The sequence below is a fragment of the Pomacea canaliculata genome, linkage group LG6 (assembly GCF_003073045.1).
Source record: "Pomacea canaliculata isolate SZHN2017 linkage group LG6, ASM307304v1, whole genome shotgun sequence".
Classification (NCBI taxonomy): Eukaryota; Metazoa; Mollusca; class Gastropoda; order Architaenioglossa; family Ampullariidae; genus Pomacea; species Pomacea canaliculata.
This window is the reverse complement of record NC_037595.1, coordinates 29,778,737-29,791,958: the sequence shown is the minus strand read 5'-3', so window position 1 is coordinate 29,791,958 and position 13,222 is coordinate 29,778,737. Positions and strand designations below refer to the sequence as shown.

The window sequence follows — 13,222 nt, the reverse complement described above, 5'->3', positions numbered from 1 at the left end:
ACAAAATAAATAATTACAGTCGCCTCCTCAGGTTACAAGTGTAACTAGAATCAAACCAACCTAGACATCGTGAAAATAGAAAACACATAAAGAACCGAGGACCAAACAAGTTAAAGTTCATTGTCCATAAACATCGCCTCATGACCTTTTGGGTCGTTGGTGAGAGAGATGTTAGAGCTCACACTTTTCTCGGAGCCAGCAGCTGTCTGTAAGGAAGGAGGAGAGAGCTGCTAATCTCCTGTCCCTAGTGGGTCTTCCTGCCTCATCCCGTTATGGAGTCAAATACATATTTTCTACATATGATTTGACTGGGAAATTGGGTCATGTACCTATTCTGTAACTTTATACATGGTTGACTATGGGAAGTTCTCAAGCTGGAAACCGTTTTAAGCAAGTGAAGTTTGTGAAAGGAGATTAACAAAAACTTTTTCCTGAAAGGCCGCATGAGTGAATAGTCGATAGATAGAGTCTTACAGAACAGTGACAAAATGTGTGTGATTTGTTTTACTTTTTTTCTTCTTTTATTGTATTTCCATAGGTCCGTTAAAACATGATGTAGACCTTGCAAAACTACCATCATGGTTTGAAAGAGACAAGTTTGGATACTACAAAACCAAACCAGACTACCTGAACTGTGAGTGACTGTGACTATGTCCTCTCTAAACTTCTCCTCCTTATATAGATTACTTTGTATATTTTTGTCAGTGAAGTCAATGAAGTGATTACTTGTGCCTTATATGCTATTAATATTTAAAAATACATTATCATAATTTTTCAAATTAGTTTATGGTAAAAAACAGCATACAAAAGTCGTCTAAACTGTAAGAAAATACAGACTTCCATTCACGCTAAACTTCAGTTCATCTGGAAACACAATAAACACACACACACACTAATTTCATGCTTGAATTGTAGCCAAAGTATTTATTTTTCGATTTTGCTGCAGAAAACACACACCCAAGCAGTTAAATGTGTTATGGTTATAGAACTTTTATTTTTAATGGGCTACTATCTCTCTGATACATGTGTATTTAAACATTAACACAACGCGGAACTGAGTTATAATATTGTCTTAGAATCAACCAAGATGTCGGTTATATATAATCTGGAAGCACGTTTGCATCACGAATTTAAATTGATAAATGTTGTAGATGTTGATTATTACTAATACTTAATTTGTATGTTTAGTAGAGATTGTTGTTCTTTTGATTAAATTCTGCACTAGTTCTGTTGTGTTTACACTCTTTAGCAGGGAAATAAAATCAACTGACCTATTAATCAATAATCGATTAATCAGCGAATCAATCAGCCAGACAGTCGATTAAGCAAGGCTGTAGTGGGTCTTAGACACTGCTTTAAATCCAAACTAATATGTTACTGTTGTTCTGTTACAGCTCAGAGTAACTGCAACACGAGCAGAAGTGTTGTCGTGGGCAAGGATGTGTGTTTCCCTGGAGACAACCGCCCTGGAAGATACTGTGATGGCCCTCTTGACCCTGGAACAAAATACTCGTGAGTCTTAAAATTATATCTTTGTCATGATACTAAACCTGCAACATGTAATCATTATCATGAAGTCTTCATTACTTTCGCTAAACGAGCTTTACCCACACTTTAAGTACACTAGCTGAAACTATATATATATGGTCCATATTTTTACAAAATCAAAAATCGAAATCCCTTTATTCCCATTATGTTTTCTTTCTTTTGGTTTGCTTGGTGTGAAATATATTTTACCTCTCACTTAGTTGTTTAGGTCTTTTAGCACCATGAAAAAGTTTTAGACGGGCACCAGTCGATATATTGACTAGGACTCCCGATTAAAAAGAAATTATTTAGGAAAACGGGTGATTTAAAAAAATAGAAAACGCAAGTTTCTTGGGTTTTGGGGGGCTCAAGTCATACTTAAGATGAATTTTTTATAAAGATGGGACTGATGATTGGCAGGCTGGGACTGGTGACATCTACTTTTCGTCTTATACTGTTCTTTCTTCCAGGATCAACGCCATGGTGTGTACAAAGCTGGGTGCTCCTCGACTACTGTGGTAGACAACATCTCTACCCCAGGTCCGATTTTTTATTGCCGATACCCTTTAATGTTCTGAAGCCAGCGTATCTAGAGATCCACTGTCGACATCACCATTATTAACAACCATCATGAACCATCTATTAAATTTCATCCTCTATTCTCTATCGAGAGTCATGCCCCTGTTCCTATAACTTGCTTGGGGTAACTGCTCTGTCGTTTTTTCTTTGTTTTGTTGTTATTATTGCTTTGTTTGTTTGTTTGTTTGTTTGTTTGTTTGTTTGTTTGTTTTTCTTTCGTTTTTTGGGCTTTTTGTATCGTTCATGAATCTACATTGTGTTTGATATTTCCTGTGCTTTTGTAACGCCGTATTCTGCATTTCTCTGTGCCTGCATGCAGTGATGTTTTTCCCTGTAAACTACTTCTCCCATTATCCTCAGCGCATGTTTTCCTGAGGCTTTTCCTTTGCAGATTTTTCCCCTTTGTTTTGGCTGAACATTGCAGAACATGCGTACGATGGTCATTGTATAAAACTATTGAACTATTAACCTCTACCAGTTACTGCTTCTTCCAATAATTCTACCCAAGATCTGTGACGACTGTGACATCACACATATATCATTCATTAGGGTGAAGGATTTACATCTTCTATATTCTTTAGTCTTCGTTTCTTCAATATGTCATGCTTTTCACATCCACTGGGGACATATTCATATAGAAGGGATGTGACAAGATTAATTTTTTTACGTGTTTTTGCCTCATTTACTGACCACTCACAAGTACACAGCTCAAAATTGTTCATCTTATTCCGTATTCTATATCCTAGTTGGTACACATTTGTTATCTACATTACGTTACAGGAAAAAATGTAAATATTGCCAGTCAAATTATAACTTGCAGGTATACTGTAGTATACTCGAAAAAATAAGCGATTACAATTAATATTTAATGCAAGAGGGTCGTAAAGGTCTGCCCGGGGCATGTGTTAGCTTTAAACTGCCCTGGACTCTCATCGTGATATTTTGAAATTATTTTATGTGATCATGTGTCTACTTTTACTTACTTTTTATACATTTTTTGTGTAGATGTTTAAGTACACCAGCTAGTATTATTTATAACTGTTATCTGGCAGTCTACATACTTTTTACAACGAAATTTATCTTAGAATCTCTTTATGTAATACAGGAGGGGTGTAAATACAGAAGCAAAGATCGGAGTTCTAATTTATACTCCGTTTGTTTTGTTTGCTTGCTAAGAGGTTACTAAGACAAGCCACAGCATCTCCCTTCACACTCTTGTGGTAATTTGTGTGGCTCCAGTCTTGTTGATAGCTATCGCCTTCCTCGTGTATGTTATTATTCGATCTAAAAGGTGAGTTCCACAGTTTCAGTAAGAGTAGCATTCACACTACATAGTCAGCTGTGTTGTGGCCTGGGTTTGAGCAAAATTACTTACAACTTTGTGAAAGCCAATTTGTGGGTTCTTCAAACCTCATATATAATTATGTGTATAAAAATACATAAACAGTTTTTACTAATTTTATGGAATATCTGCTAAAAATTCTATACTAAGTCATATATCTTGAATGTCTTTGTATCGCATTCCAAATCTCTTTTTTTCGTCTTGTGCTGATTTTTTTTAAATGTTTTTCTTTCAATCCTCAGACGACAGGGAAGCAAGACTTCGGCAACAGAGATGACATTGTGGCAGTCAGATCCGTCTGCATGGAAACGGTATGAGTACTCACTTGCTCGTATTGCATTTCTGTAGACACCAGGCAGTAAGGGTTAATGCTTGTAATGGAAAACGCAATATTTTGTTTGTTTTTGTTTTGTTTTTGTTTGTTTTTTTTTGTTTGGTTTGGGTTTCTTTGTTTGTTTGTTTGTTTGTTTGTTTTTTCTTTTGTTTTTGTTTTTTGTTGTTTTTATGCATTCTCCGTTCGCTTAATTTTTTACTATAAAAAAAACACTGTGTTGGTATATAATTACACGGAAGAGATTGTTCCTCTATAACTAATATGCCAATCACATTTCTAAGCTCATCTGTTTTACATTAGCTTCTACAGTTTGTTTGGTTTCGATTAATCTGTTTGGTAGAAGCATCGAATTTTTAATGAGCACATTGCCAGGTGGAAGATGAACAGTAACAGTTCATCAGGGGAGGGAACACACCTCGGGACTCAATTATTTCCCTTTACACTTAACTCTTGCAAAGCTGCATACTTGCGCAAACACAGGCACACAAAATATTTGTTTAGGTGTTATGACATTTTAGTCAATACAAAAGAGTGTACCATACATGTGTCTTAAATGGCACCATCACCACCCACTTGTGTGACATTATTGTATTTCAAGCTCACAAGCGAAGCAGCACTCCTGGGAAAGTGGCATTCAAAATCAAACACGGTGAGTTGTACTTGACTGTGTAGGTGGTCAAAGTATTTCCGGATTTTTTTCCTTGTTTTTCAAGTTTCCATTTATTTATCGCATGCACGCACGCAGACACGCAATCAAAGCTGAAGGCACCAAAGTAATCATAACCTAGTGTTACACTGATTCAAGAATCCCTCCCGTATTCAAAAACAAAACAAAACAAAACAAAACAAAACAAAAATAAAAACAACAGCAACTACTCGTTGTTCTCCTTTTTCCTTTGCACTGTGTAAATATTTTCATACGGGTATCTGTGTCTTTGGAGCAGCCCCATTCCTTTGTCCAAACTGGAAGAAGTCATCAAACGAAAAGAGCAAGGGGACAACGAGAGACTGCGTGAAGAGTTCAAGGTAATCCACGGTGTTTTACCTTTTGTGAGGAGTGAGTTAAAAGTAACCCTAATTTGCTATCTTTACCTTATGGGAGGAGTGTCTTATGTGAGAAGTTCGAGGTAACTTCCAGTGTCTTACCTTATGAGAGATAACCCCTAGTCTCGTGCCTTATGCGAAGAGTTCGAAGTAACCCTAGTGTCCTATGCGAAAACGTTTAAGGAAATCTTCAGTAATTTACTTTATGTGAGGAGTTCATGATATCCCTTGTATCACCTTATGTGAGGATTTCAAAGTTAGCCTATGTCTTATCTGATGTGAGTTCACAGTAAGGTCATTTATAGCCATATCTTAAGATCTGTGATGATTGTTGTTGTTAGTTGTTGACTTCCATTTTATGTTCAGTGCATGATATTCAATGAAATCTCTAGAGAGTTGTGTTCATGTGTCGTGAAGTGTTTAGGTTTTTTTTTCAGTTATCGTGCACATTTGATTTTTTCTTTTTTCTTTTTACGAGCACATTCAGACCGTCATAAACTGCACCATTACCTCTGTTGTGGTAAAACTCTTACTTGTTTTACTTATATACATGAAAAACTAACTGTGCCCTTCTATACTTGACAAATGAAAGATGAAGTTTTCTAATATACACGTTTTTTTCATATGCTTCAAATACCTTTCTGATTGAAGGCTATAAACAGCTTGTCAAGAACCTTCCCAGTCGATAACAGTACTATGGACTGCAACAGAGGGAAAAATCGTTTTGCCGATATATTTGCCTGTAAGTCGTCTCAGGTATAGACTTATACATAGGGGCGCGAAGTCTTACATTCGTGACCCTAAAACTGTTTATATTTGTTTACATTTAAGAGACATTTATGTTTGATTTTTTAATTCCTTCTGTTTACACCTCTCTCCCAACCGCTTCCTTTTTCTGTTTATACCTTCTCGCTTGCTTCGTCACTTACTCAACATATTTGTGTTCTTAGCAATTCCATAATGGTTTGAGGAAGTGTTTGATTATCTTCGGGAGTATTATAGTAATCCGAGTATTTCGCGACTTGCATTGCTATTGTCAAGACATAATGAAGCCACTAGTAGAAATATGTGTATTATTTTTATGTGATTTTATCCTGAAGATAAATCAGTCTTAGTAACATAGCAGCTTGCTAGCTTGGCATTTGCACTGGTTTTGTAATTTTAATTGTAATTTAATATTGTTTTAAATTGTTCATTCACCACTTCACAAGGGAGCAAAACCCTACTAATCAAACGATTCCTAGTCGTATTATGAGTCCACGTCCGTGTGTGTCTGTGTGAGAGAGAGAGAGAAAGAGGTTGCCGGTGCGGGCATTTCCAATTTATTTTCTGTTATAACTAGATGTTTTAGCGAAATAGGTATTTACATCGTTTATAAATCTAATTAAGCAATACATAGATAGGTAGTATACACAATAGAACAGATTTTACACATTAAGTTACAATGGTCGGCTGAAAGAAATGTTCGTATAACTTTTATTTCATCGCAGATGACCACAGCAGAGTTCGGTTGTCCATTCAAGATGAAGGAGGAAGGAAGTGACTATATTAATGCTAACTTCATCCCTGTGAGAACTCTCAACTCTTCTACATTTTATCTCAATGAAATTTTGGTTTTGCTCTTTTTGTTTTGTCATATAGGATTATGATACAGATATATACCCTCCAATCATAAAGATTACTGCGATATTTCTTTTATACTAGTTGATATTCCAAAGATAAAAAATGGGCAGAAATACATTGAAATAGAATTACAAGTGGAATCTAGACAGTGGCTAGTAATAATCTGTTCACTTTGTTACAGGGTTATAACCGCGATGATGAGTACATCGCATCACAAGGTCCTTTGCCGAGAACAAAGGACGACATGTGGCGGATGGTGTGGGAATACCGAGTGCCTATGATCATCATGCTCACACAGACACAAGAGAAAGGCAGGGTTCGTGTTTTACACACACACAAACACACTGAGACACAGTATTTAACTTTCGTCATCGTAACAGCAATCATGTTTACATTGTGTATTTGATGATGATGGAAGATTTAAGAGGAGGTCTCCCTCCAGGTGTGGGACTGTTTGCAAGGAAGACTAGCTTACTGTCATACGTCTTATTAGTTTTTGAATTAGTATGAACCTCGACAACAAGTTTATAAATACGACTTTGGTGAGACAGGTTATGTGCGAAGAATACTGGCCGTCTGCACCTGGAGAAGTGAGACTGTACGGGCAACTCATTGTCACAGCGGCAGCATCTTCTGCCTTTGAAGGACTATGTTATCACCCGCTTACTCGTCAAACACAGTCAGGTATCCAAACATTTGTAAAAACCTATATACCATTACTTAATTATTTTGTTGTGCGGTAATGACTCGAGGTAAGTAGAAAGAGGGAAATTAAAATAGGTAATTATGTGGAAAATGCTAACTGATCACATCTTGCTTTTGTTTTCAGTTTAACAAAGGTCTTGATCCAGATACTTAAAGAGAATATCAGTGTCTTTTTCTGTTTCTATCCGTGCAGCTAGCAAACCGGTGGATATTTTAATCTTTTGAGGTTTTGTAAAGCTGATAACACCAAGACAACAAAATAACACATTCTGCTCTTTCTGCTTCAGAACACATTACATCGGCACTGTCAGCGTTCATCCTGTTGATTTTTTTAAATATTAGTTTTAAAGTAGAAAGAGAGGAACGATACAATTTTTACAGTTTATTTTGCACTCTTTAGCTTTTCCAGAGCTAATGTTTTTGATTTTTTTTTTCCTATTACTCTTTTTCTTGGGAATATCTTTTGTTGTGAAATATTTTGCTATTTATTTGTTTCGTTATCGATATTTTACACTACAGAGTATCATAGTGAATATTTATTTATCTTTTTAAGCAGAGTATTGTACTGCAATCTTAACTTACTCAAACAACCTACGTCCATTTGATTGAAGCTTCATTTTACGCTCATCAACTGTGTGCTTCAGGATGAGGCCGAGGTGTTGCAAGTGTTCCACCTGCAGTACCTGGTGTGGCCCGACATGACAGCTGACGTGTCCTGTAGACTCTATACTCACCTTACTCCGCGTGGTCAGACATCTGCTGCACGATTCTCCTCGCCCCCTGGTGGTCCACTGCAGGTGAGGAACATTAGGATGATGTGGCGGGGGAGGTATTAGAGATGAGGACAATAGGGATGTTGAGGTTCTTGTTGATGTTGGTGGTGATATTAAGTGGTGTTAACGGTCAAAGCTAGCTTTTGTCTTTACAGTGCTGGTGTTCGGTCGTACGGGGACCTTTCATTTGCCTCGACTACATCATGCAGTTCATCCGGAACAGACCGATGTCGGACAAGCTGGACATCTTCAAATTCATTCTACAGATGAGAGAATACCGCTGTCGCATGGTTCAAACAGTTGTAAGTTTTGCAGTACGGTTTGCTTTGTTTATATTAATCCTGCTTTTTCTCTCTTTTTTGTTTTTGTTCGGGAGCTTTCTTTTTGTTTGTGCTACTTTTGGAACTATTTTTTTAAAAATAACTTTTCCCATCTTTCTCCATCTCTCGTGCATTTGTGCATTTTTTGCATTTGCGTTTGTGTGTACGCGCAAGTATTTGTGTGGATGTGTGCTACGGACATTTATTCCTTAGCATCACTAAAAGGATTTTAACAAGTATACCGGTACAAAAGGGAGGGAAATGCGATGCGCAACTGCCGTCGTGCGATCACGATGACAAAGGTTGCTTCCCTTATTAAAATCGCAGACTGCGGTAAAGTGTGATCTTGTATGAGATAAACTAGCACTGTAGTATACAGCGCACAATGATAAAAAAATATTGTCTATAAGACCTTTGATATATTTCAATATTCTAAGCACTGTCTCCAACTTTAATTATGCTGGGGGTGTTTTTTGTTTCATTAATGCTAAAAAAAGGGTAGGTCATTCATGAGAAAAATTAACGTTTTACTTATTATCAAATGCATGAGCTGACGGAAGTATATTTCTCGTTTCTTTTAATAGAATCAATACATCTTCATCCACAATGTTGCCCGCCATCTGATGGCAGCTAGAAAACGCACCAGAAAGGCTTCCAAGAGTCACGAGACTGGAGGCATCGCCAGTTCGTTGAGCGAAGCAGAGATGATGCTTCTTCCACGGCCAAGCGATGAATCTGTGAGTACATCCGAGGGGACAGAACTCATTGAAGCCGATATGAAAGAAGAAGATGTCCCTGAGGTTGACAAGTTTCTGCGCGTGTCCAAGTGATTTGTGTACTTAAACAGGACAAACAGGATGATCCATCTGATAAACTGATAAACTGCTGTCGACTGAGTGTTGCCATAAAAGTCAGCGTCACATCTGTGTTTACACATGAGAAATTTGTGACTGGGGCGGCAAAAATAGTAACTGTGGGGTATTGTTTTATGAATTGTACCGAAAAAAATGTGCTTGTACAGTTTGATCATTAGCTGAAGATGCCTTCTAATAAATTATCAAAGCTTAATTTTTTTCGTATGTAATATCATTTTGCTTGTAGACACTTTTTTGAGCATTTATCTTTTGTCATTAAGATTACTTTTGAAGAAAGACAAATATCCTGCTTCATGTACTATATGTTTGTGTGATGCAACTACAAGATCTGGTCACATATATTGCTTGTCACAAAAAGCATTATGATAATTTTTTATAAACAAATCCTTAAAACGACAATTATGCCTATAGGCTAACCGAGTGAACAAAATATTTTCAAATGAGGGAGTTTGATTGGTTTTATAATACTGCTTCTTAACGGACAAAAATAGATTGTTCTGCTCGAGCCTTTCAACACCGTAGCTATCTTCTGATTTTGAGAAAAAGGCCAAGTTCCTGTTATCCCTAACATCACAACAGTAGGTTTGCATACTAGGCCAAGCCTCCGTGGCATGGTTCCAAGATCTTGCATTGGCTTCTTTGACGTGTTCTTTTCAAAGTCACATCAAAATATTTATATCAGTCTCTTGAGTGAGACTACATTATAACCACGTGAGCCAGTAAATCTGAACGTCCAAATGTAATTTTTAATTTGTTAATTGTAATTTACAAAATTAATTGTAAATGTGACTGTAAAAACACGTCTCATAGAAATGTATATATAATTGTCTACTTGATAAAAAAACAATATGTCAGAGATAATAATTGTCAGAGATAATTATAACTTTATTCCTTTGGACTTTTTTTTTCGTTTAATTATCAGTAGGGTGTTAAATCATTTTTATTCTGGTTTTAATTAAAGGAAATGACATAACCTTACTGCTGTAATTAATCAGTAGGTTACCCAACCCCTCTGACATTCGACTTCGCTCTGGTCTTTAAGTTGTATTCTCTCTTATGCGTTAAAACCAATCGTTAGCGCTGTATTTGCGCATTTTGCATACCTCGGTACCTCACTACAATGATTTGATTGTATATTTCCTTCATTATTTTCCTGTTTTTTTTTTAAATGTTCCATTTCAAGCACAAAATACAACTAGCTTATGCACTTTAGATATATGTATATGCAACTTGTATTCGCTGTTCGAAATTCTAAACCAGTTGTACTGGTCTGTTTACTCCATGCTTCTTCATGACTTTAGTTCATCGTTGCCATAGTGTTCATCCATTTTCTGAGGAGTATTTTTCTAATTGGGTTGACTGTTTGGTTTGTAGTCTTTCGTGTACAGCACATGGAGCCGCATTCACCAGGGGAAAAACTTATTATTGTTGTTTTGTTATTGTTATTGTTATTATTATTATTGTTATTATTATTCCTGAGTTATAAGCTCCTGCTATCTGTTTTTCTATCTGTTCTTACATTCAAACATTTTCACACAAAAAATCACAAGTGTCTCTCACGAAAATCTCATGCATTTTCTTAATGTCTGTTTTTGCAGAAGCAAAACGATATACACTAAATTAAGCAGAGCAGAAGAAGACTGTTAGCAAGAATGTTAAAAAAAAACGATGATGTGAAGAACGATTATCTTGTCTTTAAACGGCTATTTTGGGTCTCCCTCTCTGTTAAATTCTAATGCATTGTTCATCGCATGATGTGATATTGCAGAATATATTTTTTCTACTTTATGCACATTGTAAAAATAAAGATTTAAATAAGGTTATTTTATTTGATCATTGGGATGTTGTTAATTAGGGTGTTTTTATTGTTTTTGTCTCTTTTTTGACTTGCTTTCAAGGTTCCAAAATAAACAAGTAGCGCGCGCTTAAACACATATTTCACTAAAACATTGATCAAAGTATTTGTATCTTGTACCTAAAGCGAAGTGTTTTTAAATGTTCTTTAAAACTAAAATAAGATTAACCTTGGTCATTTATTGTGTCATTTTTTACATTTTCTTTTTTTCATTATTTTCTTTATTTATATTTCTCTCTCCCCTACCCGCGACAGTCTGTTAATGGCACCGTGTCTTCATTAACCTTTACAGACTGCTTCAAACGTTTTCTCCACTTGCAGGAAGAAAAGAGCAGTTGATGGTATCGCCAATCAATATATTTCTTGTTTCCGAGAAGCAGAAGATGAGTGCAGTGGAGCACAGATGTGGTGAACTCATGCTCAACACGAGGAGAACATGAAAGTGGTGTGTATGTGTGGTAACTGTGTTCAGCGAGTGTTCAGTTTAGTTTCGGTTTCTTAATACTCTTAATTGTTTAATCTTTCAGTTCAATAAGTTACTCTAGATATTACGAACTCTAATGTGGTGGTTTACAACACAGAGAGAGAGAGAGGAAGGAGAGTCGTTCCTGCGTTTTTTTCACCAAGCACCAAAATTGTTAAAGTCTGTCCGGAACAAACTAAGCAACTAAGACTATATCACGGCAGAGAAAAAAGTGTGCCCGAGACGAAAGCTGAAGCCCAGGACAGCCAACCTTCCCTGTATTGGTGCCACCTGACCACTCTAACTGAGAGGAAGACTGTTGTAAAAATAACTGGTATAAAAAGGGTAGCGGCTATCTTTTTCTTTTAAACTCGAGTGTGAAATCAGTTCAGCTCTCTGTAAACAGAAATAACCTGAACATGACAGCCAGTTCATTACAGTGCAAACAAAATACAGCAATGAGGCTTCAAGACTCAGTATAAGCTTTAACCAACAAAACAACATCTGGATAACAAAACACCCTTTCAATCTCCTCCATCTGCATCCTCTGCATTCCTGTTTCTTGGCTCTGTGGTATGCTGTGAAGAGGACTTCATTATTCTGTGGTATTCTACGAAGAGGACTCTTAAATTCAGTTATTCGTTTCTCTCTTTATTTTTGGTGTGGGTTTTTTCCTCCCACGCCTATTCGTGTTCATTTAACACACGTACGCTGCCATTTGTATTCCGTGCTTCTGTAAGAAACAAGGTTTTAACTGCTTTGCCCTGAATTACACGTGTTTTCCAGATGGTGCTGCTTACCCCTGGAACCAGTCAGACAAAGAGAGTGGGAGTTAATGAAGGGTGAAAGGGGCCTGGATGTTAGAGGGGAGACCAGCAGTCGTGCACAAAATGCAGTGCACATGCAATAGAAAAGTTACTATACTGCCTACAAAGACGAACCTGTGGTGAAGCTTTTATAATATCTTCACTTCTTAGCTGCCGGCAATGAACGCAATTAGCTCAACTATGAATGTAATTTATTTACTGTTCACCTTTCGACTGTGATCTGTTAAGGGGACAACAAAAACCTACAAGTTTAAAATTTCAACAAAACCCAAATTCAGGAATTTTTCATAAAAAATTTATATTTCTTCGACCATTCTCAGAAAATTATTATATATTCTCATATTGTGGCATTCAAGACAATGACCTTTGTGACCTCATCTGATGGCAGTAGCCAATCGTCAACTAGTCCTTTGTGACATCATCAGTTGGCAGTAGTTTGAATCTTGCTGAGCGCGTGGGATGTCGTCTGGTACAGTACTTGCTGCATGGGGAGCTTGTGGAAATTTTGTGATCATCCAGTGTAAAACCTAAAATAACTGCCGGCGTGCGTGACATTAAAACACTGTCATGGGGAGGGGCGAGCTGAACAGAGAGGCTTTCAGGAGATAGGGACCAGGGCTGGGTCGCCATTAAATTAAGTATTATGTGTTTCTGTTTTTAAAACTCTATCCACATGGCATTATAATCTAATAGTATACACAACTGTCATGCGTGGTAGGCTAGATACACCAGCTGTTAATTTAAATTTTAAAATAATTATTTCGTTAACCGGGATGACCGTTAGTGACTATTAATATCAACTAATCAGGTTAGTTCAATTTTTCAAAGGGTGTGTCTTTCTCTCTCTCTCTCCAGCACGTAGAGGGTGCGATGAGAAAAGATATATTCTTGTAAAATAAGACAACTGAAGCGCCTTTCAGCTGTTTCTGGTTTGCTAGCTCGTGCATGAGCCCAG

At 36.8% G+C, this 13,222-nt stretch overlaps 1 protein-coding gene across 3 annotated transcripts in view; it reads left to right on the top strand.

Annotated features, from left to right (window-relative positions):
- Positions 1–10,945, top strand: part of LOC112565644 — a 39,157-nt gene extending 28,212 nt beyond the window's left edge. For 2 of the 3 annotated variants that reach the window (XM_025241224.1, XM_025241223.1), the window contains exons 20-33: positions 539–634; positions 1,395–1,512; positions 1,998–2,067; positions 3,283–3,397; positions 3,691–3,759; positions 4,381–4,431; positions 4,727–4,808; positions 5,478–5,568; positions 6,317–6,394; positions 6,631–6,765; positions 7,001–7,133; positions 7,799–7,951; positions 8,083–8,229; positions 8,832–10,945. In XM_025241224.1, coding sequence (XP_025097009.1) covers positions 539–634; positions 1,395–1,512; positions 1,998–2,049 — 266 coding nt within the window. In that variant the 3' untranslated portion in view covers positions 2,050–2,067; positions 3,283–3,397; positions 3,691–3,759; ... (7 more) ...; positions 8,083–8,229; positions 8,832–10,945. The remainder of the gene's footprint in view (positions 1–538; positions 635–1,394; positions 1,513–1,997; positions 2,068–3,282; positions 3,398–3,690; positions 3,760–4,380; positions 4,432–4,726; positions 4,809–5,477; positions 5,569–6,316; positions 6,395–6,630; positions 6,766–7,000; positions 7,134–7,798; positions 7,952–8,082; positions 8,230–8,831) is intronic. The other variant, XM_025241225.1, reaches the window with a different exon arrangement.
- Positions 10,946–13,222: the final 2,277 nt, after the last annotated feature.